Here is a 23,015-nt window from a genome sequence, read left to right on the forward strand (position 1 = left end):
CTTGAAGAGTGGGAGCCTCACTTGAATAAAAAGTTAATTCACGCAGGTTCATTCATAAAAGAAAACTGCAAACTTGGTTCGGGAGGGGGGGTGGGGGGGTAGGGGGGGGTAGAGGGCAGATCCGCGAGGTGTTTCCAGGCAGCCGGCTGGAATGAAGACGTGGAACCGGATTCAGTTTCCAAAAACGTCTGCGGGGTGCCAGAGAAAAACGAAGAAAAACTCCACTTCTCTGCCCTCTCCCTCTTTCTTTCTCTCTCTCGCTCTTTTTCCGTGGCATTGTGGGAGGGGGGTCGGGGGGTGGCCGTGGCCTCTGACTACGGCTCCTCCTCCCCAGTGGCGACGGCGAGGCGCACGGCGACGGGCAGGTGGTCCGTGAGTCCCGCCAGCTGCGTGATGAAGCTGAACTCCTCCACGTCCTGCAGGGGGCAGCAGAGAGTCAGTCTCGCGGGCGGCTTTCGCTGCGCTCGCCGAAAACCACCGACACGTCCTCGCTCCTAACGACGCCGCTCGACATCAAGATTGAAAGCGTAAAAATGCTTAAACTCCATTAAAGATGATCTGCCCTCCTTTGTGTCGCCGAAGGTAAATCACACAAAGCACTCAGGCTGATTGAGCTTCTGCGGGCGTCTGATTTCTGCCCTGTACTGTACTGCACGAAAGCAGTCTGGCCACAAGGTGGCAGCACTAAGCCACACTGAGCTCAGACACGTTTCTGCTATGAGATGGAGGCTTGAGGGAGAGAGAGAGAGAGAGAGAGAGAGCCTTTCTGACTTTCTCATCTTCCTCTCCCACTTTCGTTCTCCCTCGCTCCCTCTCACCTTCTCTCATTTTCTGTCTCTCTGGAGGTGAGGCTCATTTCTTTACCGGTGTTATGTGACTGTGGAGGTGAGGTTACCGGTGTGGTGATGTGATGAGGTAGGCCCGGTGGCAGTGCGGTGTTTTGTAAACTCTAACCCACTGGGAGACTACTGTTACACCCCTGCGCAAAGTACTTAATCTCAATTGCTTCTGTAAACATCCTGCAGAGTAAACAGCTCATTTGTACTGGCAACGTGAGGAATATCAGCTATCCTGTGTGCGAGTCTCTAAGTCTCTAAGTCTCTGCTAAGCTAACAGTTGTGTGCGTAGTGTTGAACAGTGCCCGTTTTGTGCAGCTCATTTGCATGCTGCTGTCACACTGTAACATATATTTAAGGTTTAGGAATATGCTGATGTCCTAACTGGGGTTCAGGTCCAACCCATTTCAGTTCCGTTGATTCAGGAAATGAACTGAAATTCACTTAAGTGAAAAATCCCTCAGCTGAATTTCAGTTCGTGTTCTGACCAGACCGAACTGCAACGGAATCGGCCCGAACCACGATGTCCCAGAGCGCTTTGCTACGAACGGACCCACGAGGGGAGGGGGGGGGGGAAACGGGAACGTACCACTTTCCAGTCCTGCTGCAGCCCCTCTTCGCTGTACAGGATGTAATCGATCCTCCTGCCGTTTCCCTTGAGTGGTATCTTCCGACCCTTCAGGCTGGAGCACTGGTTTTTACTGGTGGGGTACACCAGGTACTCCTTCCTCCCCTCCTCGTTCTCCATCACCCTACCAAGAAACGGCAAGGGGTGAGTGGGAGTGTGTGGGTGTGTGTGTGTGTGTGAGAGAGATTTTTTGAATGATTGTGTGTGCGCATGTGTGTGTGCGTGTATGTGCATGTGCTCTGTGTGTGAGTTTGTGAGTGACTGTGTTTAAGAGTGCATTACGGTGTGTATGAGTGTAGGTGGGTTTGGCAGTGTGTTAGTGTGTATGCGTGTGTGTGTGTAAGCGTGTACATGCACGCGTGTGCATGTATGCATATTCTCATGAAACCCGGCACAAAGTTTAAGTATTAAAATTTTTTTAACATAACACAAGATGTCGTGGATGACAAAAACAAGTTGTGATGAGAATATTTTCAAAAATATTTTTTTATTTTTTATTTTCACTGAATGTCCCTTGTAGTGCAGGTTTCAGGATAGCACAATATATGGTTCTTCAGCCTCGTGTCCCCTACAGGGGACAAAAATGAATTGGCGGGTGAAAGTTTAGCGAGTATGTGTACGAAAGGCGGAGTTGGCGTGAAACTCACTTCTGCAGGCTCTCTGGAGAGCTGACCTCCTCGTCGTAGAGGCCGCTGGGGTCCAGCAGCGTACCTGACAACGTACACACCCGAGTTAGAGGTCAGGGGTTGGAGAACCACAGGCTCCACATGAGCTCTCGCTGTTTACACACTGGGGCTTCTGCTCAAACAGATAGGGCTGCTTAAACAGTAAAGTCAATGGGATTCACACATTCACACAGACAGGGACGTGCACAGGCATTACTGAAGGATAACATACATGAGATATACATGAAATATACAAGGGGAGTAAGACGTATACCACATTTCTGCTGTTATACTGTACAATCATAAACTCATCATTGCGAGCCAAATAATCTGATGAACAAAGCCCTGTCTGTGCCCCTCCCACACCTAGCCATGCCCCTCCCACAGCGTACCATGCCCCTCCCATGCCCAGCCATAGCCCTCCCACAGCATGCAACACCCCTCTCTCACACCTAGCCACGCCCCTCCCACACAATGTCCATGCCCCTCCCACATTCTGCCTCACGCCCCTCCCATATCCTGTCCCGTAGCCCCTCCCATATCCAGTCCCGTAGCCCCTCCCATATCCAGTCCCGTAGCCCCTCCCGCTCACCCAGGGCCCAGGGCTTGTCTTCTCCGGGTCCCATGCGGCACGGGTCCTTATAATGAGTGAAGAGAACATGCTGCTGCTCCAGCTTATCCTCTGAGAGAGAGAGAGAGGGAGAGAGAGAGGGGGGGGGGAGAGAGAGAGAGAGAGAGAGAGAGAGAGAGAGAGAGAGGGAGGCAGGGAGAGAGAGGGAGAGAGAGAGAGACAGAGGGGGGGGGAGAAAGAGGGAGAGAGAGAGAGACAGAGAGGGAGAGAGAGAGAGAGGCAGGGAGAGAGAGGGAGAGGCAGGGAGAGACAGAGAGGGAGAGAGAGAGAGACAGAGAGGGAGAGAGAGAGAGGCAGGGAGAGAGAGGGAGAGAGAGTGGAAAATTACCCTCAGTGAGAGACGGAGAGGAAAGGGAGCAGGATTTCCCCAGCTCTGCTCTGCTCTGTTCAGGTGAGGCGGAGACGGCGGCTAACCACCAGAGACGGCGTCTGACACTCAGACACCTCCTGCAAACGAACGCGCACCGCCACGAGTCCTCACGCCTCCCACCGCCCGAGTCGCAGGTCTCTACGAAAACAAAAATCCCGCCGATGTTCGCCCCGGGCACCTGAGGAGCAGTTGTCGAAATTCAGGTCCCCCAGGAGGACGTCGAAGGCCACCTGGTCCTCCAGGCCTTTGTCCCCGGCGGGGCGCGAGGTCGCTCTCCGAAACTCCGCCCCCCACTCCAGCAGCAGGTCCAGCTGTTCGCAGCGCACCGCCGAATCTCCTGAGAGAGAGAGAGAGAGAGAGAGGGAGAGAGAGAGAGAGAGAGGGAGAGGGAGAGGGAGAGAGAGAGGGAGAGAGAGAGAGAGAAATTCACTGTTTCTGAACACCCAAGATCCTCCACCATTACATGCGAACCAACAATTCCGAGTATGCCATCCTAACTCTGATCACCCAGCCCCCTCCCACAAATAAAAGAACAAAACTCAACACGGGAAACTCAACCCGAACACGTCTTAATCTCGTCTTCCACACACGCAGCCACTCGAACGCACTGCGTCCTTTTAAAGCTGCTACTTCCAAAGCCAGCCTGACCCAATGCACAACATAAGCAGCTGCTTAGCTTCCTGCGACCACCAGGGGGTGCCCTCAATTTTCAAATATATATTATATTTGGGTTAGGGGGCCCCCAAATCAAATCCTGATTGTGGCCCCTCAAATGCTAGAGCCGGCACTGCCACATGACAGGTCATTTTGTAATCCGCAAAGTACACCCACAGGTGCGCATAGACCCCCCCCCCCCCCGAAATACCCACTGCACATCTGTGCACCCCCACCCCCGATTCTTATTCCCACGCGTCTTCCACAGGGTTGGTTTTATCTGCGCCTCCAGACGGTTTACCAAAACCGGCCTGTCTTGCTGTCGAAAACTGCAGAACGGCCATGACACACATTCCCAAAAAGAACTGAACACGCCCGGCTGCAGACGAAACATTCTCAGCAGACGAAACGGGAGGTTACGGCCGTTCACAACCAAACGATAGATGCTGCAGCGTTCCAGGGCGATCGGCAAACGGACGCCCTTCCCCCACCCGCCCCCAAAATCAGACGGGTCTCACCACGAGCCCATATGTAGGCTCATCCCCTCTAAGTCCCCCTGTACTCTTTGCGATTGGGAGCTTATGAATAACCGCCCTCCACCTGTACCCCCACTGTCTGATCCCCCACTTCCACCTGCCACTGATATCTCTAATGAGATGCGGGGAGAGAGGGTGAGAGAGAGAGAGACAGAGTGAGAGAGAGAGAGAGAGAGAGAGACGTGCTAACCTGCCACAGCCCGAGGGACGGTCGTGACCCCTAATGATCATGTAATGTAAAACTGTCAATTGTTTTTATAAATTACCATTCATATTCTTATTAGGTTTATGTTAATTACTTCATGACATTTTGTGTAATTAATATGTCACATAATGTGTTTATGCCATGTCTCTGGCAATGTGTACATTGAAAATATGTCATGCTAATAAATTAATTCAATTGAATTGAGAAAGGGGGAGACAGGGAAGGAGAGGGAGGGAGAGAGAGGGAGAGAGAGAGAGAGATCGTGACCTAGAAGAGCAGAGTGTAGGCTGTTGCAGGCCCTGTTGGAGAGACTGCAGGTGTACAGTGTGGCTGAACACACTACTTGTCCAGGAAACCCGGAAGATGAACAGCTCACTTACGATCAATTATTTATGTCTGGACAGGGCTGTGGTATAAACAGAGGAAATAAATGAGGGCAGTAATGCACTCCCAGAGGACCCCGTCTAGTAAAACACACACTCACACACACAGACGCACACAGACACGTACACACACACACAATCACACACACGCGTACACACACACAATCACACACAGACGCACACAGGCACGTACACACACACACACAATCACACACAGACGCACACAGGCACGTACACACACACACACTCACACACACAGACGCACACAGGCACGTACACACACACACAATCACACACACTCACACACACAGACGCACACAGGCACGTACACACACACACAATCACACACACTCACACACACAGACACAATCACACACACACGCATGCACGCACACACACAGACGCACACACTCACACACACTCACACACACACAGACGCACACAGGCACGTACACACACACACACACACACAATCACACACACGCGTGCACGCACACACACACAAACATACGCTAACATTGCCAACTTCATTGGCGGACTCACACACCAATGAAGACATAAACTGATGACGTTTCTGGAGGTTTTGAAGGAGGGTGGGGCAGTGTGTGTGTGGGGGGGGTGGAGCAATGTGGGGGGGTGCAGGAAGTTGGGGCAGTGTGTGGAAGGTTGAGGCAGTATGTCAGACAGTGTGGGGCAGTGTGTGTGTGTTTATGGGGGGGGGGATGGAGGAGGGTGGGGCAGTGTGAAGAAGGGTGGGGCAGTGTGTGGGATAGTGGGGCAGTGTCCAGAAGGGTGGGGCAGTGTGGAGGAGGATGGGGCAGTGTGGGGGAGGGAGGGGCAGTGTGCAGAAGGGTGGGGCAGTATGGGGCAGTGTGGGGGAGGGAGGGCCAGTGTGGGTCAGTGTGCAGGAGGGTGAGGCAGTGTGTGGGATAGTGGGGCAGTGTGGAGGAGGATGGGGCAGTGTGGGGGAGGGAGGGGCAGTGTGCAGAAGGGTGGGGCAGTATGGGGCAGTGTGGGGGAGGGAGGGCCAGTGTGGGTCAGTGTGCAGGAGGGTGAGGCAGTGTGGGGGAGGGAGGGCCGGTGTGGGTCAGTGTGCAGGAGGGTGAGGCAGTGTGGGGGAGGGAGGGCCGGTGTGGGTCAGTGTGCAGGAGGGTGAGGCAGTGTGGGGGAGGGAGGGCCGGTGTGGGTCAGTGTGCAGGAGGGTGAGGCAGTGTGGGGGAGGGAGGGCCAGTGTGGGTCAGTGTGCAGGAGGGTGAGGCAGTGTGGGGGAGGGAGGGCCGGTGTAATCAGGTCTCTCTCATCCCTCCTCTCCTCCCCTCCTCCCCTCATTTATCTTCAGAAATAGTGGCGGGTGTAAATTTAGCCCCAGAGCGGGGCCGCGGCTACGTGGCGGGGTCCAGAAATAGCAGCAGATCTGTCTCTCTCAAACGCACAACGCAGACTCCCCGCTTAAAATAGCCACAGCCAATCACCATGGCGACCAAGGAGTGTGTGCTGTCCTTAATTTATTTATTTTACAGCTGAGGAAAGAGTCTCCGTACGGTTCGAAGGGGAGGATAGAAACCCAGGCTCTACACACGGAAAATTACAGCTGTGATCCCATGCATTTATCTGTGACAGTATTATACAGACATATACACGTACCTCTGTCTCTCTCCCTCTCTCACACACAAAACAATTCCCAGACACCACACAGACAGACACACAGACACAGAAACACACACATGCACACACACAGACAGACAGACACACACAGACACTGAAACACACACACACACACACACACACACACACACACACAGAAACACACACACACACACAGACAGACATAGACACAGACACACACACACACGCACACACATGCAGGTCAGACAGAATAAAAGATAGATGAGGCTTGTCAGTTCCATTCAGCTCCAGATGGGCTCAGGCTTACATAACCCAGCGCGGGGCTGTGTCAGCAGAGCAGCAGGCTGGCGTCTGAGACCAGCGTCTGTGTGTGTGTGTGAGTGTGTGTGTGTCTGTGTGTGTGTGTGTGAGAGTGTGTGTGCGTGTGTGTGTGCGTCTGTGTGTGTGTGAGCGTGTCAGAGTGTGTGTGAGTGTGTGTATGTGTCTGTGTGTGTGTGTGTGAGTGTGTGTGTGCGTGTGTGTGTGCGTCTGTGTGTGTGTGAGTGTGTGTGTGCGTCTGTGTGTGTGTGAGTGTGTCAGAGTGCGTGTGAGTGTGTGTGTGTGTGTCTGTGTGCCAGAGAGTGTGTGTGTGTGTGTGTCAGTGTGCGCGCGTGTGAGTATGTGCGTGAGCATGAGCATGCGCGTGCGTGCATCAGTCCATCTGTACATGCGTGTGTGTGTGTGTGTGTGTGTGCGAGTATGTCCATACCTTCAATGGCATGGAGGTGAGTGCAGGTGAGGTATCCCACAATCCTCTGCTCCTGAAGAGAAGTGCCCACCTGTACCTGTGAAGGAAAGAGAAAGACTCAGCACTTTTGTAAGATGCTTTGTCTAAAAGCCTCTGCTAAATGACTAAATGGCAATTTAGTCACTTAATTAAATTAAATTAAAGTAAAACAAATTGGGAGCAAGAGGAAGAGTTGCTCCCTCCTCACTTCTTTCTCTCAAATTCAAGTTCAAACTCAAATGTTAAAGTGCTTCGTATAAACAACATGGGAACTTGCTTAAACAGGAAATAGCTGATTACATTTTCCAAAAACAAAACAACAAACAATATAAAACACAGGAGACTGTTTCATTCTTTAAATCTCTCTGGGCTTTGCTCCCTCACTCTCTCTCCCCCAGTACATTTGGTGAAATGCACTTGGCTGGACCTGTCAGCCCAGTGTTTTATGGACCTTTATCCCTGAATTAGCTGCATCAATGCTGATGAGCTGGAAGCAGAGGAGGCAAAGAGGCAAAGTGCTCAGCAGGCTTTTACTGCAAATTAGAGTGAGTGTACCGACTGGATCCTGGATGGGAGTGGGGATGTGGGGGGGGGGGGGGGGGAAGAGAGGGGATAGAGTCAGCCACACCCACTGGCATTATTCTCCTTAAAAAAAGATTTTATCCCCAAATGGGAAATGCCAGGTTTGGCACCCGGCCTCACACACAACGGAGGTGTGCATTCACACAGTTTTGCTTGTGACAGTGTTTCGCACTACTTTCACACAGTCCTCACAGTGCTACAGGAGAGCTAGCTCCAGAGCGGAGGAGGAGAGGCGTGCCTCTCACAAATACAAAATTTCAGCTAATGCAAATGACGTTTGTTTAACAGACACACTGATTCAGAGCAACTAACAATGTAAAAAAGAGAAGACGTCCTAACGTAGCAGTAACCAGCAACCCTGACAGACAAACTCACCCTACCACTGATGGGATGGGGCTAATTGTGTCTCGTAGCTGTGGACTCCCGATCACAGTAACCTCATGGTGTAACAGAGGCTGAGGCTCAGGCCCAGTGACTACAGATCCCAGCATGCACTTGTGGGAAGCTCCTTTATGGCCCAACCCACCTGGGACATCCTCTTGCTGCATAGATAACTGTGATGTTTGTGCCTTCGCTAACGTGCTTATGTCACATTGAGAAATCGTGAAGCCGCTGCTGTTGTCTGTCCTATTTCGGGAGAGACCACAATGCTAACTGTCATCTCTCCTGCAAGAAGACTGAATGCTGCAAGTTTAGTTCAGTCTGCCTGGGCTACAGAGCAGCCAATGTACAGCCAAGAAGGGCCAGTGTAACAACCGTGAGAGCCGCTGAACTGAAATTCAAGACCAGACGACAAATACTTTGACCTTTGACCCGGTGTCAACCTTTAATCCTGCAGACGAAATTTAACCCAAGTATAACCTTTTTAATTCTGCAGACTACCCTAACCCAACAGATGGATTTTGGATCTGAAGGCAACTCAGCAACAATGTGTGTAATACTAAGAGACCAATAAGGGACAGCCCAAGGAAATCCCAGACTTGATGTTCCAAACTTGATGAAGAGCTGAAGAACTTCAGCACAAGTATACAAACAGTGACAAAGAGACCGTGATGCGATCGAGTAAAGCTTCCAGGCACAACTGCTTCAAAGGGTTTGTGGAGTAAACTGAACCACCGTGGGAGCATACGATGAGCCTCAATTCAGTTCTGATTCCACTGCCTTCCAAAAGGCGGGAAACAGAAGTGTACTCAGTGCTGCCTATTTATAGTACCAGTCTGGGATCAGTCATTAACAGCCTGTCTCTCCGCTACCTGCCGGTCAGTGGGGGTGTGACTCCTAAAAACGTTTGACAGCGGCCTGGCGGGGTACTGGGCTATCTGTGTGTGTGCGCGCTTCTGATCTTTTCTGCTTTTGTGACCGTACAAAGCCAATTTGTGTGTGTGTGTGTGTGTGTGTGAAGGGGAAAATATGCTAGTATTGGTGTAAGAAGGACTGTATGCGTTTACTGGAGACAGAGAGGAGCTAGGTGAGAAGAGGTGTGATATCTGTCCCTGTGAGCGGGATGGAGGAAGACACCCTGGAGCCGTACAGTACTGCCGTGTTCCCTGCGCTGGAACAGAGGAATAGGACGGTCCACAAGGAGTCCTCTTAGCGTAGGAAAAACATGACAAATGAATGCAACCCGACTTAGCCCTACAACATGAAAAACGTCAAGGACCAAGAGAGACATGTCTGTTTGTGTGTGATTGAATGTGTGTGTGTGTGAGTGAGTGTGTGTTTGTCAGTGTTTACACACACACGTTTGTAAACAGAAAGAGGGACACGCCCATAAATTGCAGGCCAGTAAAGCCTTTTTGGTTATCGCCTAAATGAAAAAGGACAGCATTTTGTTCTCTGAAATAATAATGAGAGGGATGAATGTGAAGTAAAAAAAAAAAAAAAAAAGGTTTAATTATGTGGGTGTTCGTTCTTCAGGGGAAACATTTTAAATTAACATTCCTGCTCAGGCGATAATTAAAGCAGAGAGCAGCCTGACCTCAGCCGCATTGCCACAGGAGCCGGAGCTGCCCCTCTCCCACCTCTCATACGCCCCTACTGCCCCCACCCCTCCCACATTCAGCCAACCTGTCAAACGCTCTCTCTCTCCTCCCAATGGTCCACCCACTACAAACCTGTTTACCGTTGTGCTTAAATGATTAAACATTTTTGTTTAAAGGGTCCCTCATTTTCATTTCAAATTCAATCGCGCGTTGATTAAGAACACCTGCGGCAGTCCACTGGGAAAAGACACAGTGTGCCTCATATTGAGCGCGGGAGACTCATCTGGGACCTTACAGTAATCAACCTGTCAGTCAAGCTGTATTTACTGTAGAATTCTGGTCAAAGGAGCTGTCACAAAACACAAAGCGCAGAAACAGTGCGAGTCACAGCACGCATGTGATAAAGGAAAGCCATGACACCTGGCTAAGAGAGATAAGCCTGACAGAATCCGTGTCATGTGTTAAAACTATGTTGTCTTATGATGTCACAATGGATGCTATGTGTTCAAACTATCCTGTTCTGTGGTGTCACAATTGATACTATGTGCAAAGTATTCTCTGTGAGGTCACAATGTAATGCACTCAAACTGTAATGACAAGATTTATCTACAAAAGAACATTTTTAAGCAATCACAATAAGATGCCATATATAAAAACACACATAAACAACATAAAGCAAGGGAAATGTGTCATTCTTACCACCAGTGGCAATCATTGACAAATTGCAAGAGCAACTGAACTGAAAATAAGTGAATCTGTGTCACATAAACTCATTTACATCACAACAGTACAGCAGACAGAAGATCCAACACGCACTTGGGGATTACTGTTATTACCTCACACATGATACAAGAATGCTTTTCATTCCGTGTGTGGAAACGTAGCAGAGCGTTTCAGTAGCAGTATTTGGACAGGGCTCGGATCTGCAGTTCTGTACGAATGCCACAGCCATCTAATTTAACACTGGCACACTAGCACAAGAACCAAAAGGAGCTAAGCTAAACCGACAATGAGGCACACGTATGGAGCTTGCACACGTCACATGCAAACGCATTCAAAATTAGCCTCTGAGCCACTCGGCCCAAGCGCACCCGGGAGCGCGGCTGTCTGTCCGATTTGAGGACATGAAACCAGCGCGACGTCACCCGTCGGCCAAGTCAAGACGAAACCAAGACGGTGCACAAGCAAAGACGAAAGCTTGAGTGGCCTTCACAACATCCATTTTGAAAAGAAAACGAATAACCTAAAATACTGGCTTCTTACAGCAATAGTGTGACGAAGGAGACAAACATGGTCTGTACTGATCATGTCCGCCATTTCAACACTAAATGGTGTTTTTATGAACCTTTATGAATGTGATTTTTTTGACAGTAAAAGGCACCAAGAAAGGAGAACGCAGAAGCCTGTTAGCTTTTTATCATGCAAATAAATGTCAAACCAGTCAGTTCAACCAATTCTTTGCAAATATTTTAGTCACCAAAAAGCACACAAGGACCAGGAAAAGGATGACTGCACCATTTTGCCAGTTCTTCTACATAATAACTAAGAATGCTTCATGATGAAAACAAGCCATTTAGCATGTCTAGGCTTGCCATTTCACCTAGAGAGTAAACAGCAGTGAGACCTTGAATGTGCTTCTGCTAAATCAGGGGTTCTCAACCTTGGTCCTGGAGTTACCCATATGTGTGCTGTTTCTGTTCAAATGAATCACTTGATGAATTAAGGTTGTCAAAAAAACATTCTTGTTTCATAATTTTGTGCGGAAACAGACTGTATCAAAACGCAGGTTTGACTCATTACCATTTACTTTGTCTTTGAACTCTTCGTTTTCCACAAATGACTTCATTTCCATGAACAGGTGTCGAGGCTTTCAGCATTTAATATTTCACTGATTCCCGATGTAGATCTTTCAGTGATTCAATATAAAATGCGACCTCTTCAAAAAGGAATAATTTGCCACAGCGAATTGCATAATGTCATTATTTGTCTGAGTGACCTGACTGATTAGAACTCCTTATATGGTTATAAAATAGCATTCCTTGTAATATGAATATCTATTTCATAACGTGGCATCAAGAGTGTAAATCATCCCTCGTTGAATATTAAAAGTATCCAAATAAAAACAAATAACAGTGCTTTGTACGTCAGGAATGGCAGTATGTGTTGGGCGGGGGGAAGCAGAATACACGGGGGTGCGTTTAGAATTAACACAAGTCATTCCACACATCAATAGCCATCTGTATTAAAATAAAACCTCCCTGCATCATACCAGGATTAAATTTTACCCCTAGCCCCTTATTCAGTGAACGCCTTTAGTGTGTTTTGTTAATCGTTCGAAAAGACCGTAAAACCCGCAATAAAAAAATCCCCTTTACTCTCTGTACGATTTGACTCCTTATTAAAACGGAAGATACAGCACATCTCCAGATCACTGCTTTAACAAACGCCTAATTACGGAGGCGATTGTGTCAGTAGACATATACGGAAGGAGTGTCACCGCACTCATTATCGCTGCATTTTCATTCAGGCTGTTGAACTGGTTTTCCTTGCCAACTCACGCGTGCTACTATTGTATTGCACGCACCCTACTAAATATATTTTCGAAAAATGTGACTGAGCCATTAAAAAAAAATGTTAAAGATTTTACATGACTCATTAACTTCAAAACAGCATTTCGTTCAATTTGGCCCGAAGTGACTGCACTTTATCGTTCTCCGAAGGGACAAAGTGAGTGATGTTAGTGGATTGATGCGCTGCTGTAATAAGAGCTTCGCCGCGCGCAGATACTGCATGACAGTTCACATCCCCGACCCCAGCGCCGGTCGATACTTGCGTTTAGTTAACGGCGCTGTTGGAACCGCCTGCAGCGGCTCGTCCTCATTCTGCTGCCGCGCACGAAGTCAAAATTCTGCTCAGCGCAGATGACCTGGTTCTGCCGCCGATCAGGAAACCAGAGCACAATAATGATGTTCCAAAAAAAGGCCCATATATTAGCGAAACAGACACCGATTCACTTACGCAACAGCGCCCTAGATTACACGCGCCAATATGCCGCGCCTATCCAGCCCGTATTATGACAGTCGGCTGAGCTAAAGGCCCAGCATGAAGACTAAACAAAATAAACGTAGGCCACTTTCAGTTTGACTCATACCCTCGTAAAAATACAAAAGGTGTCAAAAAACACAGCGGAAAGTGTATATAAAACAATGCCTGTTGGGAGGAATCCAACTGCACATCCAACAGTTAGCTCAACAAGTTGACATGCACAGAACACATTAGGCACTATATAATTCCTGGAGCTACATCTTGACCAGCTGTGTGAAGTAATGCTTCAGCCTCTACCGTTATACAAAGGGAGTAACACGTTCGAACCAGAGTCCGGTCACTACTGTTGTACACTTCTGCAAAGCACTAAACTTCCTTAAAATATCCACCACCTTAAAAGGACAATATATAAAATATAATCTGTGTAAATCACATTGGATGCAGGAGACCCAGCTAATCATAATATTCCATTAAATACAAATTAATTTCACAAGTCAGTCAGTGGTAGCACTCTCTGTACGATTTGACTCCTTATTAAAATGGTCTGATACTCCAGATCTCCAGATCACTACATTAAGGATGCACTGTTTTAACTACCTTCTCATAGTCTTTAAATGGGTTTTTTTATTTGTTCTGCTCACTGTAAATTAAGAAGGGGTTTAATGCAGTAATGAACACATTAATGCACTGTGTGTGTGTGCACATGTGCATGTGAGTCTGTGTGTGTGTATGTTGTGTGTGCGCACATGCGTGTGCGTGTAAAGATAATTGTGTCTGCTTAAGCGGAATAAGTACTGTGGTAGACGTCTGCACATGCTCTATATGTTACAAATTGGGAATGTGCTTCTCTCCTAGAGCATTAAATAACCCCTAGAGGGATGGATATCGTTTTTATTGCATTGCTGTCCTGTAAGCGCATTCCTCTTCATTCAAAAATGTGCAGACAAAGGGGAGGACGTAAAATCATGAACCTGAAAATGCACAGCTTTGTCCAGAATAAATCAGGGATGTGTATGCTGTGGATACCCTGACATTCACTATATGACCAAAGTATCGGGACAACCCTGAGATATCTCACTACCCTAATAGGCTGCTGACATGGTTTACCATCTAAAACAAATATTTAAATTTTTACATTATGGAGAGGGGCTGATACATCTTGGTCGTAGTTAGGGCCTAAAAAATCTTACCGCTTTTGGCATAGAGTGGATGGACTGAACCAGTAATCATTTAAACCCCTTCTGGTATGCTAGTCAGGTATGAAGTTTGCAATCAAATTCTGGAGCATTTGAATAATTTGCAAAGAAAGAAAGAAAAAAAAGAACAGTCACAGCATTCCAACTACATATTTAGCATTGGACAAAAAAGGCAGAATGGCCTCCCTTTTGAAGACGGATGTAACCCAGACAAGCCAGACATCTAGAGAGGTGGAAATCCATGGTGAGAGACATTCTGACATAAACGGACATGAGGTTAACCCCAATATAGCTCAGGTTTTACCCAGATACAGCCACGTCCTAGATGGCTAGATCGCTAACTTTGACTTTACAACCAAACGTAGCTGGTTTTTCATCCGTGCGCCTAGACAGCGTTTCGCCCGCTTTTCACCTGAAAAATGTTCCCCGGGAAAGGGCATCACGCGCGGGGAGAAACGGCAGTGACAGAGAGCCGGCTAAAAAACACGCGGCGGCTGTCGGCAGACAGAAAGGATTACACGTTTACTACTCCCGCGCCGCTACAGTAGCCTGCCCGCGACAGTAACCCTATATTTTTGGCTGAAGTTTTAGCTTCTTTGTCTGATGTCTGATTCACTGCGCGCGGCTCGCAGGACTGGGCACGGAGCGCAGGAACCCGATCCGGCTCCGCGACCGACATCAATCCGCCCTCCTGTCAGGTCACCGCCGTTACACCCTTGAACAAGGCTCGCGCGCCGAGCTGTTCCAGCGAATATCCAGCAGCACAGCAAACAGCAGGACGAATGAATGGGAGCGAAAAAATGGAAACGGTAATGTAGAAATCATCTATGCAATATACTGAGTGCGTACAATAAAATAACACACACACACACACACACACAATACTCAGACTGTTGCTTGGTGAGGTGGAGCATGGCCTTTCTGTTCCTCTACAGCTGAATATGCAGGGCCACCCATATGCCAGCCCGCATGCACGTATTTTTTTAAATATTTAATATTAATTGACAGACAACTGTACTAAAGATTCTTTCCAGAGTTATCTCTGTCTTTGTCTCAGTCTTTGTTATTCAAAACGGAGTGGTTAAGAACCCAGTGAATGTAACCAGCTCCAGCTTCAGAAGAGCATTGCTAACGATCGACATAACTATATAATACTATTAAACTATTAGACACTGACCCGAGAATTTAACCGAAGTACATCAATAAACTGAAAAGAGATATACGATCACACTGACACACACGGGCACGCGCGCGCACACACACACGCACCCAAGCACCCACCGACCCACACACACACAACCTTTTGGTAACCTTTCATAAATAAAAAAAGACAGTTCCCCTAGTGCACCGCTGCAATACCAGGCCAGCAGGGCACCGGTTCAGAGGGATCAGTTCCATCAACAGCACACAAAACACCACGTGACACCACATTTATTCATATCGATTGCGTCTCTCAACAAACATGTATGAAGTGTATGAAGTGCGCAGCATCAAAAAAACATTTTGCTTATTTCGCTATATTAAATGGCCACGGCGTGCTCTGTCGAAGGGGCGCATTTTGCTGACTAGCTGATTCCATCGGTCAATAAATCTGAGGAGGAAGTGCAGCAACGGAACGTGCGATTTTCTTATTTTCTTCTTTTTAGCATTAACTTAATGCCTTAGTAAGCGTTCCACCTGCTGCTTTTGTCAAATGTGCCCTTTCCCTCGTTTGTCACTGCGAATAACGCTGTCAGTGACTAATGACGCTAGTCAAAACAGTGTTAGTTAGTGCCCGGCAGCTATGAAAGGGGAAATGTGACAAAATCCTTTATTAAAACACGCTGATTTATGTGGGGGGAAAAAGTATAAACATGCTTTTCATTTCATTCTTGCCAAAAAAAAAGCTACTGAATATCAATGTGTGCAAGCAAAAGGTGAAGAGAGGGAGAGAGTGAGAGAAACGAAAAAGGAACAGACAGAATTAGTCATAAAGAGAGAGGAAGAGCCTTAAATGCTGCGGTAAGTGCTGATGGGCTGTCCCTCTCTGTCAGCACCTCACACTGTCTAACACAGCACACTGTGCGCTAACGGCTGCCGCACGGCCACCCATCACAAATGTTTACTACAACTCCCAGAAGCACAGCCTGCATGCCGCCCTGATGTAATAATGGGATGGAAGGTTTCCATGGTTACGACTTGCAAGCGTTCACGTCAAATTGTCAGGAAACCTCGAGATGGCGATTATTATGTCTTGCAATATGGCCCGTAAATTTCCACACCAAACGAACAGCTACGTAGCGTTTAGCTGTGGTTTTAAGAGCAGCGGAGTTGGTTGTGAGGGAAAAACAGTGTTCGACATCAAAACTGCAATAATTTGGATTTATTTATCTCGAACAGTATTTTTATTTTTATTTTTTACTGCCCTGTCGGATAAAACCAGAGCTTTCGGAAAAATACCAAATTCCCGGTCATAATCAGCAGCTGGGTGTTGGCGTGGAAGGCGTTTACCAGTCGGAAGTCAAGGCAATTACGGTAAAGGCCGCGTGACGCTCAGGCCCCGTGAGCGCGGCGTTTCGGCTGAACAGGAGCCGGCTAATCGCCGCCGCGGCGCAATTAGTCGGCGCGGCCGCGAAAACGCGGGGCTGGGACCCGGACCGCGTCCGCCGCCCTCGCTAATCCGCGCCGGTGACCCGCGGGGGCGGCGTTTAGCGGGCCTGTCACATTCACAGGCGCCGCGGGGCCGGCTCAGGGCCCCCTGGCACCGGGCCAGCGACCGCGGAGAGAGAGAGAGAGAGAGGGGGAGAGAGAGAGAGAGAGGGGGAGAGAGAGGGGTCGAGTACGGCACCTGGAGCCGGGCCAGGGCCGTGATGAATATGGACAGGCTGAATAGATTACGGAATACAATAGATTGCGACCCCGCGCGCCGCAGACTACATCAAAGAGCCAAGATGGCCGGTTGTCAACATCTCCTAACCGCAACCTGTCACTGCCCTCCCATCATATGAAGCTCATCTGATGGATCACGTAGTTGACTTTAAAAGCCCATTTTCCTTATGCGTGAGAGAGAGAGCATTGAAAGAGAGGGTGGACTGAGGGAGAAAGAAACAGACAGTCAGACAGAGAGAGGGAGAGAGATACAGAGAGATGGAGTAAGAAAGAGAGAGGGAAAAATAGATATTATTGTTATATTGTCTTACAGCTGTCTACACAGGTTTTGGCAACGTGAATCCTGACGTGCACCAGGCCAATAAAACGCTTAATTTGAAACTGCGACCCGGATTAGGAGAGAGGGGGAGCGAGAGACAGGAAACAGAGAGATTAAAATGCACTTTTATTTCATTGAAAGAGAAGCTATCTGTCTCCGCACAGGCGCCTGGGGTGGAAGGGCAGCCGTCCAGAGGCTCTCTGCAGCCACACTGCTGATTCACAGCCCCCGCGGTGGAGTCACTTAACTCCCTCCTTTCCACCACGGCTGGGAAGCACAGCCCGTCTCCAAACCCAGCTCTGCTGGAGCAGGACTGTCATAACCAAGGCCCTGGCAGTAAATACGGAACAAGAGGCAAAAGCCGTGTTTCTACAGCAGGAGTCCAGATCTCTGTAACCCGTAACCTAGACACCGAGTTCACGCCGTTGGCAGTAGACACAGCTGTGCACATGTGAAAATCGCACAACCGGGAAATTCAAAGCTGCAGGAGCCAAGTTGGAAGGGAAACGTGATTGGCTTTTATTTTATTAAGAGAAGAGTTCATATTGAAATCTTTATTAAATAAAAGTGATTGCATCTATGAAATTACATTATGTAACGCTGAACACTCAGGCCCAGCTACACAAGAAGAATCTGACACCCTTCTTAGCTTTGGTAGGATGTTCAAAGAAAGCAATGCATGCCATAGAGAGAGAGAGAGAGAGAGAGAGAGAGAGAGCAAAAGAGTGAACGAATGACACGAACCTTGGCGAAGAGCGCCCCCTTGGAGACCAAGGCGTCGTGGCCGCGCGCGTTGGGGTAACACTGGTAGTCCGCGTCCAGGATGGGGTACCGGCTGGCCAGCAGCAGGCCGCTGTTGAGGAACTTGAAGCGGGAGCAGCACCCCTTCCAGGCGTAGCGGCCCACGTCGCTCAGGACGAAGGGGAAGTAGCGGTGGAGCTGCCGCCTCAGCCTGGCGGCCGCCCGCCGGTCAAACACCTCCTGCAGGCACAGGAAGTCCAGGTTGGCGGGGAAGAAGGCCGAGATCTCGTGGTCGAAGCCGTCGTCGCCGTGGCGACGCCTGCGCAGGGCGGGCTTCTTGAACACGGAGGTGCGGTGGGAGAGGGTGTTGTTGGACACGCCCCCGCCGTCGCAGCCGTGGAAACGGGCCAGCGACTCCCGCGAGGCGGTGCGGCTGTCCAGGCTCCCCGCGTCGGCCCCCTCGCCCCCCGTCGGGCGGGGCCCGGTCGGGTCCTCCTCGGGTTCCGGCTCCGGGGCGCTGATGCTGATCTGGACCCCCGCCGGCTGGAGGGGGGGCTCGGGCTGCGTCTGCGCCCCTCCCCCCGCCGCGGGGTTGGTGGGACAGTCCGCCGGGGGTGGGCACTCCTCGCCACCGCCGGGCCCGGGCCCGCCCCCTCCCTCCCGCGGCTCGGCCTCCCCGTTGCTGTCGGGGCGGTGGTCCAGGGAGGAGGTGCGGCGGAAGCCCCCCCCGCCCGGCTGCACCAGGCTGCTGAAGGAGGCGGCGCTGATGGACGTGTTGGTGGGCGAGTCGATGTAGATCTTGATCTGCGGGCGGCTGGCGCCGTTGCGGATTCGCCGGCCCACCTCGCGGGCCCGCCCCTGCGTGTCCGACAGGTTGTTGAAGCGCGCCAGCGAGTCGGGCAGCAGGCACACGTTGGCGCTGCAGAAGCAGAAGCTCCGCCCCTGCGGGCGCCACTCCCCCTGCGCCCCCGCCGCCGCCGCCCCGCCTCCTCCTCCGCCCTGCTCGGCGCGCCGGGCGTCGGCCCGCCGGTGGCTGTAGGCGTAGGGCCGGCGGGCGGCCTGCAGCGGGGCCCACAGCAGGAAGCCCAGCAGGGCGAGCGGCAGGGCGGCCAGGATGAGCAGCAGGTAGAGCGGCGTGGAGACCAGCACGCACAGCGCCAGGAAGGAGCAGGGGTCCTGGGAGCGCCGCCGCTTCTCCTGCGACGTGCTCAGGAAGGACGCCAGCAGCCGGTCCAGCAGCCAGTAGCAGGGGAACACCAGCGCCCAGGACAGGCCGCTCAGGAAGCCCAGCAGGGGGCTGGAGAACGGGGCCGCGTGCAGCGCCATCTTGGGCTCGGCCGGAACGCGGCGCTCGGCTGCCGCGGCAACGATGACAGGGAAAAAAAAAGAAAGAAAAGAGACAAATCTGCCCGCCCCCCCTCGCCCGGAGAGAGGCCCGCTACATGGTTCCCTCTGGCGCCCCCTGTAGGCACGGCCACGGCGCCACCACGCGGGCGGGGTCCAGAGGGGTCTCTGCTCTCCCTGCCCCGGGCAGGCCCTCTGGTGGGGGGAATGAGGTATTACAGTCTCCTGCTGTGGGACATGGCCAGGTGAGAGTGACTACTCCTCGGGTGGGGGATATCCCATTTCCCTCTGGGCTGCGGGACTTACAGCACTCCGGGACCTGCCATCCCCACTCGAACCCGAAACCTGACAGGGAGAGAGGGGGGAGACAGAGGGAGGGAGAGAGAGAGAGAGAGAGAGCACAGTGTGACTCACAGAAAGGAGAGCATTGGATCAGTAAGGAGAGGATCTTTATGTCAGTGATCATGCTCACAGACAAAAGAAAATAATTCATTATTGTTTTGCTGGACCAACACTGCGTGTCTGTGTGTATAGTAGTCCGCGTGTGTTTGTGCATGCGCTCTTACGCGCGCGTCTGTGTATATAATTCCATCTGTGCGTTCTGTGCTCACGCGCATCTGTGCGTGGGAGTTCCGGGAAAGAAATTTAATTTAAATGTCTCCGTTTAAATGTCACGAATAACAGCGTCAATTATCTCCCCTTGATCAGGAACAGCATTTCCATTTCTCCAGACAAAGGTTCCCTCTTTCTTCAGCACATTGAAATGGAAATGACAGGAGCGCAGATTTATTCGCTCGGGCACCCCAGAGATTACGGCTACAGGTGTTGGAGTCGCAGGAAGTAGTAATTAGGCATTCTGGGTGACTCATACAGGGGCAAAGCATGCTGGGGAAAAAAAAAAAAACATTTTCAGGAGCCAGACACATTTTCATTGTTGTAACAAAGTTTTTTGGTGGTGCCCGCCCACCTCTCCGGGATGAACCAATGAGCTGCTGATATCACTGTCCTGACTCCGCTCCCAGCCCTTGCCTCCCCCACACCCCCATGTGAAGGTCTGGCAGATAGTGACGTGAAATTCAGGAATCAATATGGTAACAACCAGCTTCCTCATTACTCTCTTCCCCTCTCTCCCTCCCCCAGCACCTCCCCCCTCCCCCCTCCCTGCGGTGCTATAACAATGTTCCCCACACTGCCAAAACAAAGTCAATGAACGTTCATACTGAAATAATATCATCAGAGACTGCTAGTCCCTCTCTCTGTCTCACACACACACACACAGACTCTCTCTCTCTCACACACACACACACACACAGACTCTCTCTCTATCACACACACACACACACACACAGACTCTCTCTCTCTCTCTCTGTCTCACACACACACAGACACACACACACAGACTCTTTCTCTCTCACACACACACACACACACACAAACACTCTCTCTCTCTCTGTCTCTGCCTATATATGTGCGTGCTTGGGTGCCTGCATGTGAATGCATGTGTATGTGTGTGCGTTTGTGTGTGTATATGTGTGCATGTGTGTGCGTATGTGTGTGCGTGTGTGTGGTGTGTGTATGTGTGCGTTTGTATGTGTGCATGTGTGTGCGTTTGTGTGTGTATGTGTGCATGTGTGTGCGTGTGTGTGTGTGTGTGTGTGGTATGTGTATGTGTGCGTTTGTATGTGTCTGTATGTGTGCGTTTGTGTGTGTGTGTGTGTGTGTGTGTGTGTGGTGTGTGTATGTATGTGTGTGCGTTTGTGTGTGTATGTATGCATGTGTGTGCGTGTGTGGTGTGTGTATGTGTGCGTTTGTATGTGTCTGTATGTGTGCACGTGTGTGCGTTTGTATGTGTGTGTGTGTGTGTATGCATCTGTGGAGGCTGGAGGGGGGGGGAGATGGTGGAATGGTCTCAGGGTGAATATGACCCAGTTACAGCCTCTGCACCCAGAGCCCAATGCACACCTCTCATCTGCTTGTACACACACTTATACATACTGTATTTACACACATTTATACACACACACACATTTATACACACACACCTCTTCTACAAATACATACACTTAAACATACTGTATTTACACACGCTTATACACACATACCTCTTCTGCATTTACACACAGCTCTTGTCTGAATTGATACATTTTACACACTTCTTTGTGCCATCGTATCTATTAAACACAGTTCACTCACATACAGTATTGTCTGTACCAGATCTGGTACATTTGATTTTCATATATCTACATATGATTTTCAAAATAGAAATATAATTATTTTTATTTTCATTTCAAACAAAATTATTGTAAAATTACTTATTTTCAAACACAAGGTTTTTAAAAAAATATCTGAATGTATATGAAAGTTACTGCAGACAGAATAAGTGGCTACCTGTCACAAAAAGAGGGACCGCAGCAGTAAAAGAGAGAGAGAGGAAGAAAAATTATATTCCTGAATTGTCCAGCTGCCATAAAATTAAATACTTGGCTTGAAAATGAAATTTAGATTAGGCAGAGAGAGAGGCAGAAAGAACACAAGATGCAGAAATTGAAACTGAGAATTTGCCTGAAATGAAAAAACTGAAAAAAGAGGTTCATCTTTACTGTGAAATTCCACAGTCCCTATCCAGCCATCCTCCACCCACTGACCTTTGACCTGAGTAGGGGGGGGGGGGGGGAGAGCAGATGGCTGAATGGGGGTAGGGGCAAAGAGAAATGCAGCAGCACTGATAACCTGTGTCCCAGAAATCCACATCATAATCCTCACCAATGACGTCACAACCGCACTGTGCTCCAACGCGCGCGCGTGTGCACGTGCACTACAGAATTAGAACAGGAGAGACGTGATTAAATAAAAAAAAATGAAAAAGTCTAAAACCCGGGTCTGCGCTCCGGTCACTCAGTAACCCTTAACCCTCACTGGCGCTACGGCGACATGAACAGTTAGCCCCGGTGTAATCCGAACCGCAGAGCAGCCGGTAATCTGGTAATCTGGACTGGCACCGAGCGGAGAGAGCCAGCTGTGTGCAGAGGGGGCGGGGCAGAGGGGGCGGGGCCACAGGTTCAAACGCTCGCTGTGAGCAGGAGGCGGAATGTGAGTGGCGGACGGCCTGAGGAGCAGCCGAGCCCCAAACAGGAAGAGACGCCAACCGCCAAGCGACGCAACGGCAGACCTGCTAGAGCTGAGAGCAGCTCCACAGCACAGCGCACAGCCTGAGACTCACACACAGGCATGAACACACTCACACTCACACACACATACACACACACACCCCCACTGTCACACACACACACACACACAGGCATGAACACACTCACACTCACACACACATACACACACACACCCCCACTGTCACACACACACACACACACAGGCATGAACACACTCACACTCACACACACACTCACACTCACACACACACTCTCACACACACACACACACACACAGGCATGAACACACTCACACTCACACACACACACACACACACACACAGGCATGAACACACTCACACTCACACACACACACGCATGAACACACTCACACACAAACACTGTCACACACACACACACAGGCATGAACACACTCACACTCACACACACACACACACGCGCATGAACACACTCACACACACACACAAACAC

The 23,015-nt window shown here is 50.0% G+C and overlaps 1 protein-coding gene across 4 annotated transcripts in view; it reads right to left on the minus strand.

Moving 5' to 3' along the window:
- Positions 1-89: 89 nt before the first annotated feature.
- The window catches only part of smpd3 (sphingomyelin phosphodiesterase 3), a 32,283-nt gene continuing 9,357 nt past the window's right edge, over positions 90-23,015 (minus strand). For all 4 annotated transcript variants that reach the window (XM_035396851.1, XM_035396854.1, XM_035396852.1 and 1 more), the window contains exons 2-8: positions 18,037-19,722; positions 7,283-7,358; positions 3,309-3,467; positions 2,722-2,811; positions 2,112-2,175; positions 1,426-1,588; positions 90-416 (exon numbers count right to left, since the gene is read on the minus strand). In XM_035396851.1, coding sequence (XP_035252742.1) covers positions 315-416; positions 1,426-1,588; positions 2,112-2,175; positions 2,722-2,811; positions 3,309-3,467; positions 7,283-7,358; positions 18,037-19,359 — 1,977 coding nt within the window. In that variant the 5' untranslated portion in view covers positions 19,360-19,722 and the 3' untranslated portion in view covers positions 90-314. The remainder of the gene's footprint in view (positions 417-1,425; positions 1,589-2,111; positions 2,176-2,721; positions 2,812-3,308; positions 3,468-7,282; positions 7,359-18,036; positions 19,723-23,015) is intronic.

The sequence above is a fragment of the Anguilla anguilla genome, chromosome 16 (assembly GCF_013347855.1).
Source record: "Anguilla anguilla isolate fAngAng1 chromosome 16, fAngAng1.pri, whole genome shotgun sequence".
Lineage (NCBI taxonomy): Eukaryota > Metazoa > Chordata > Actinopteri > Anguilliformes > Anguillidae > Anguilla > Anguilla anguilla.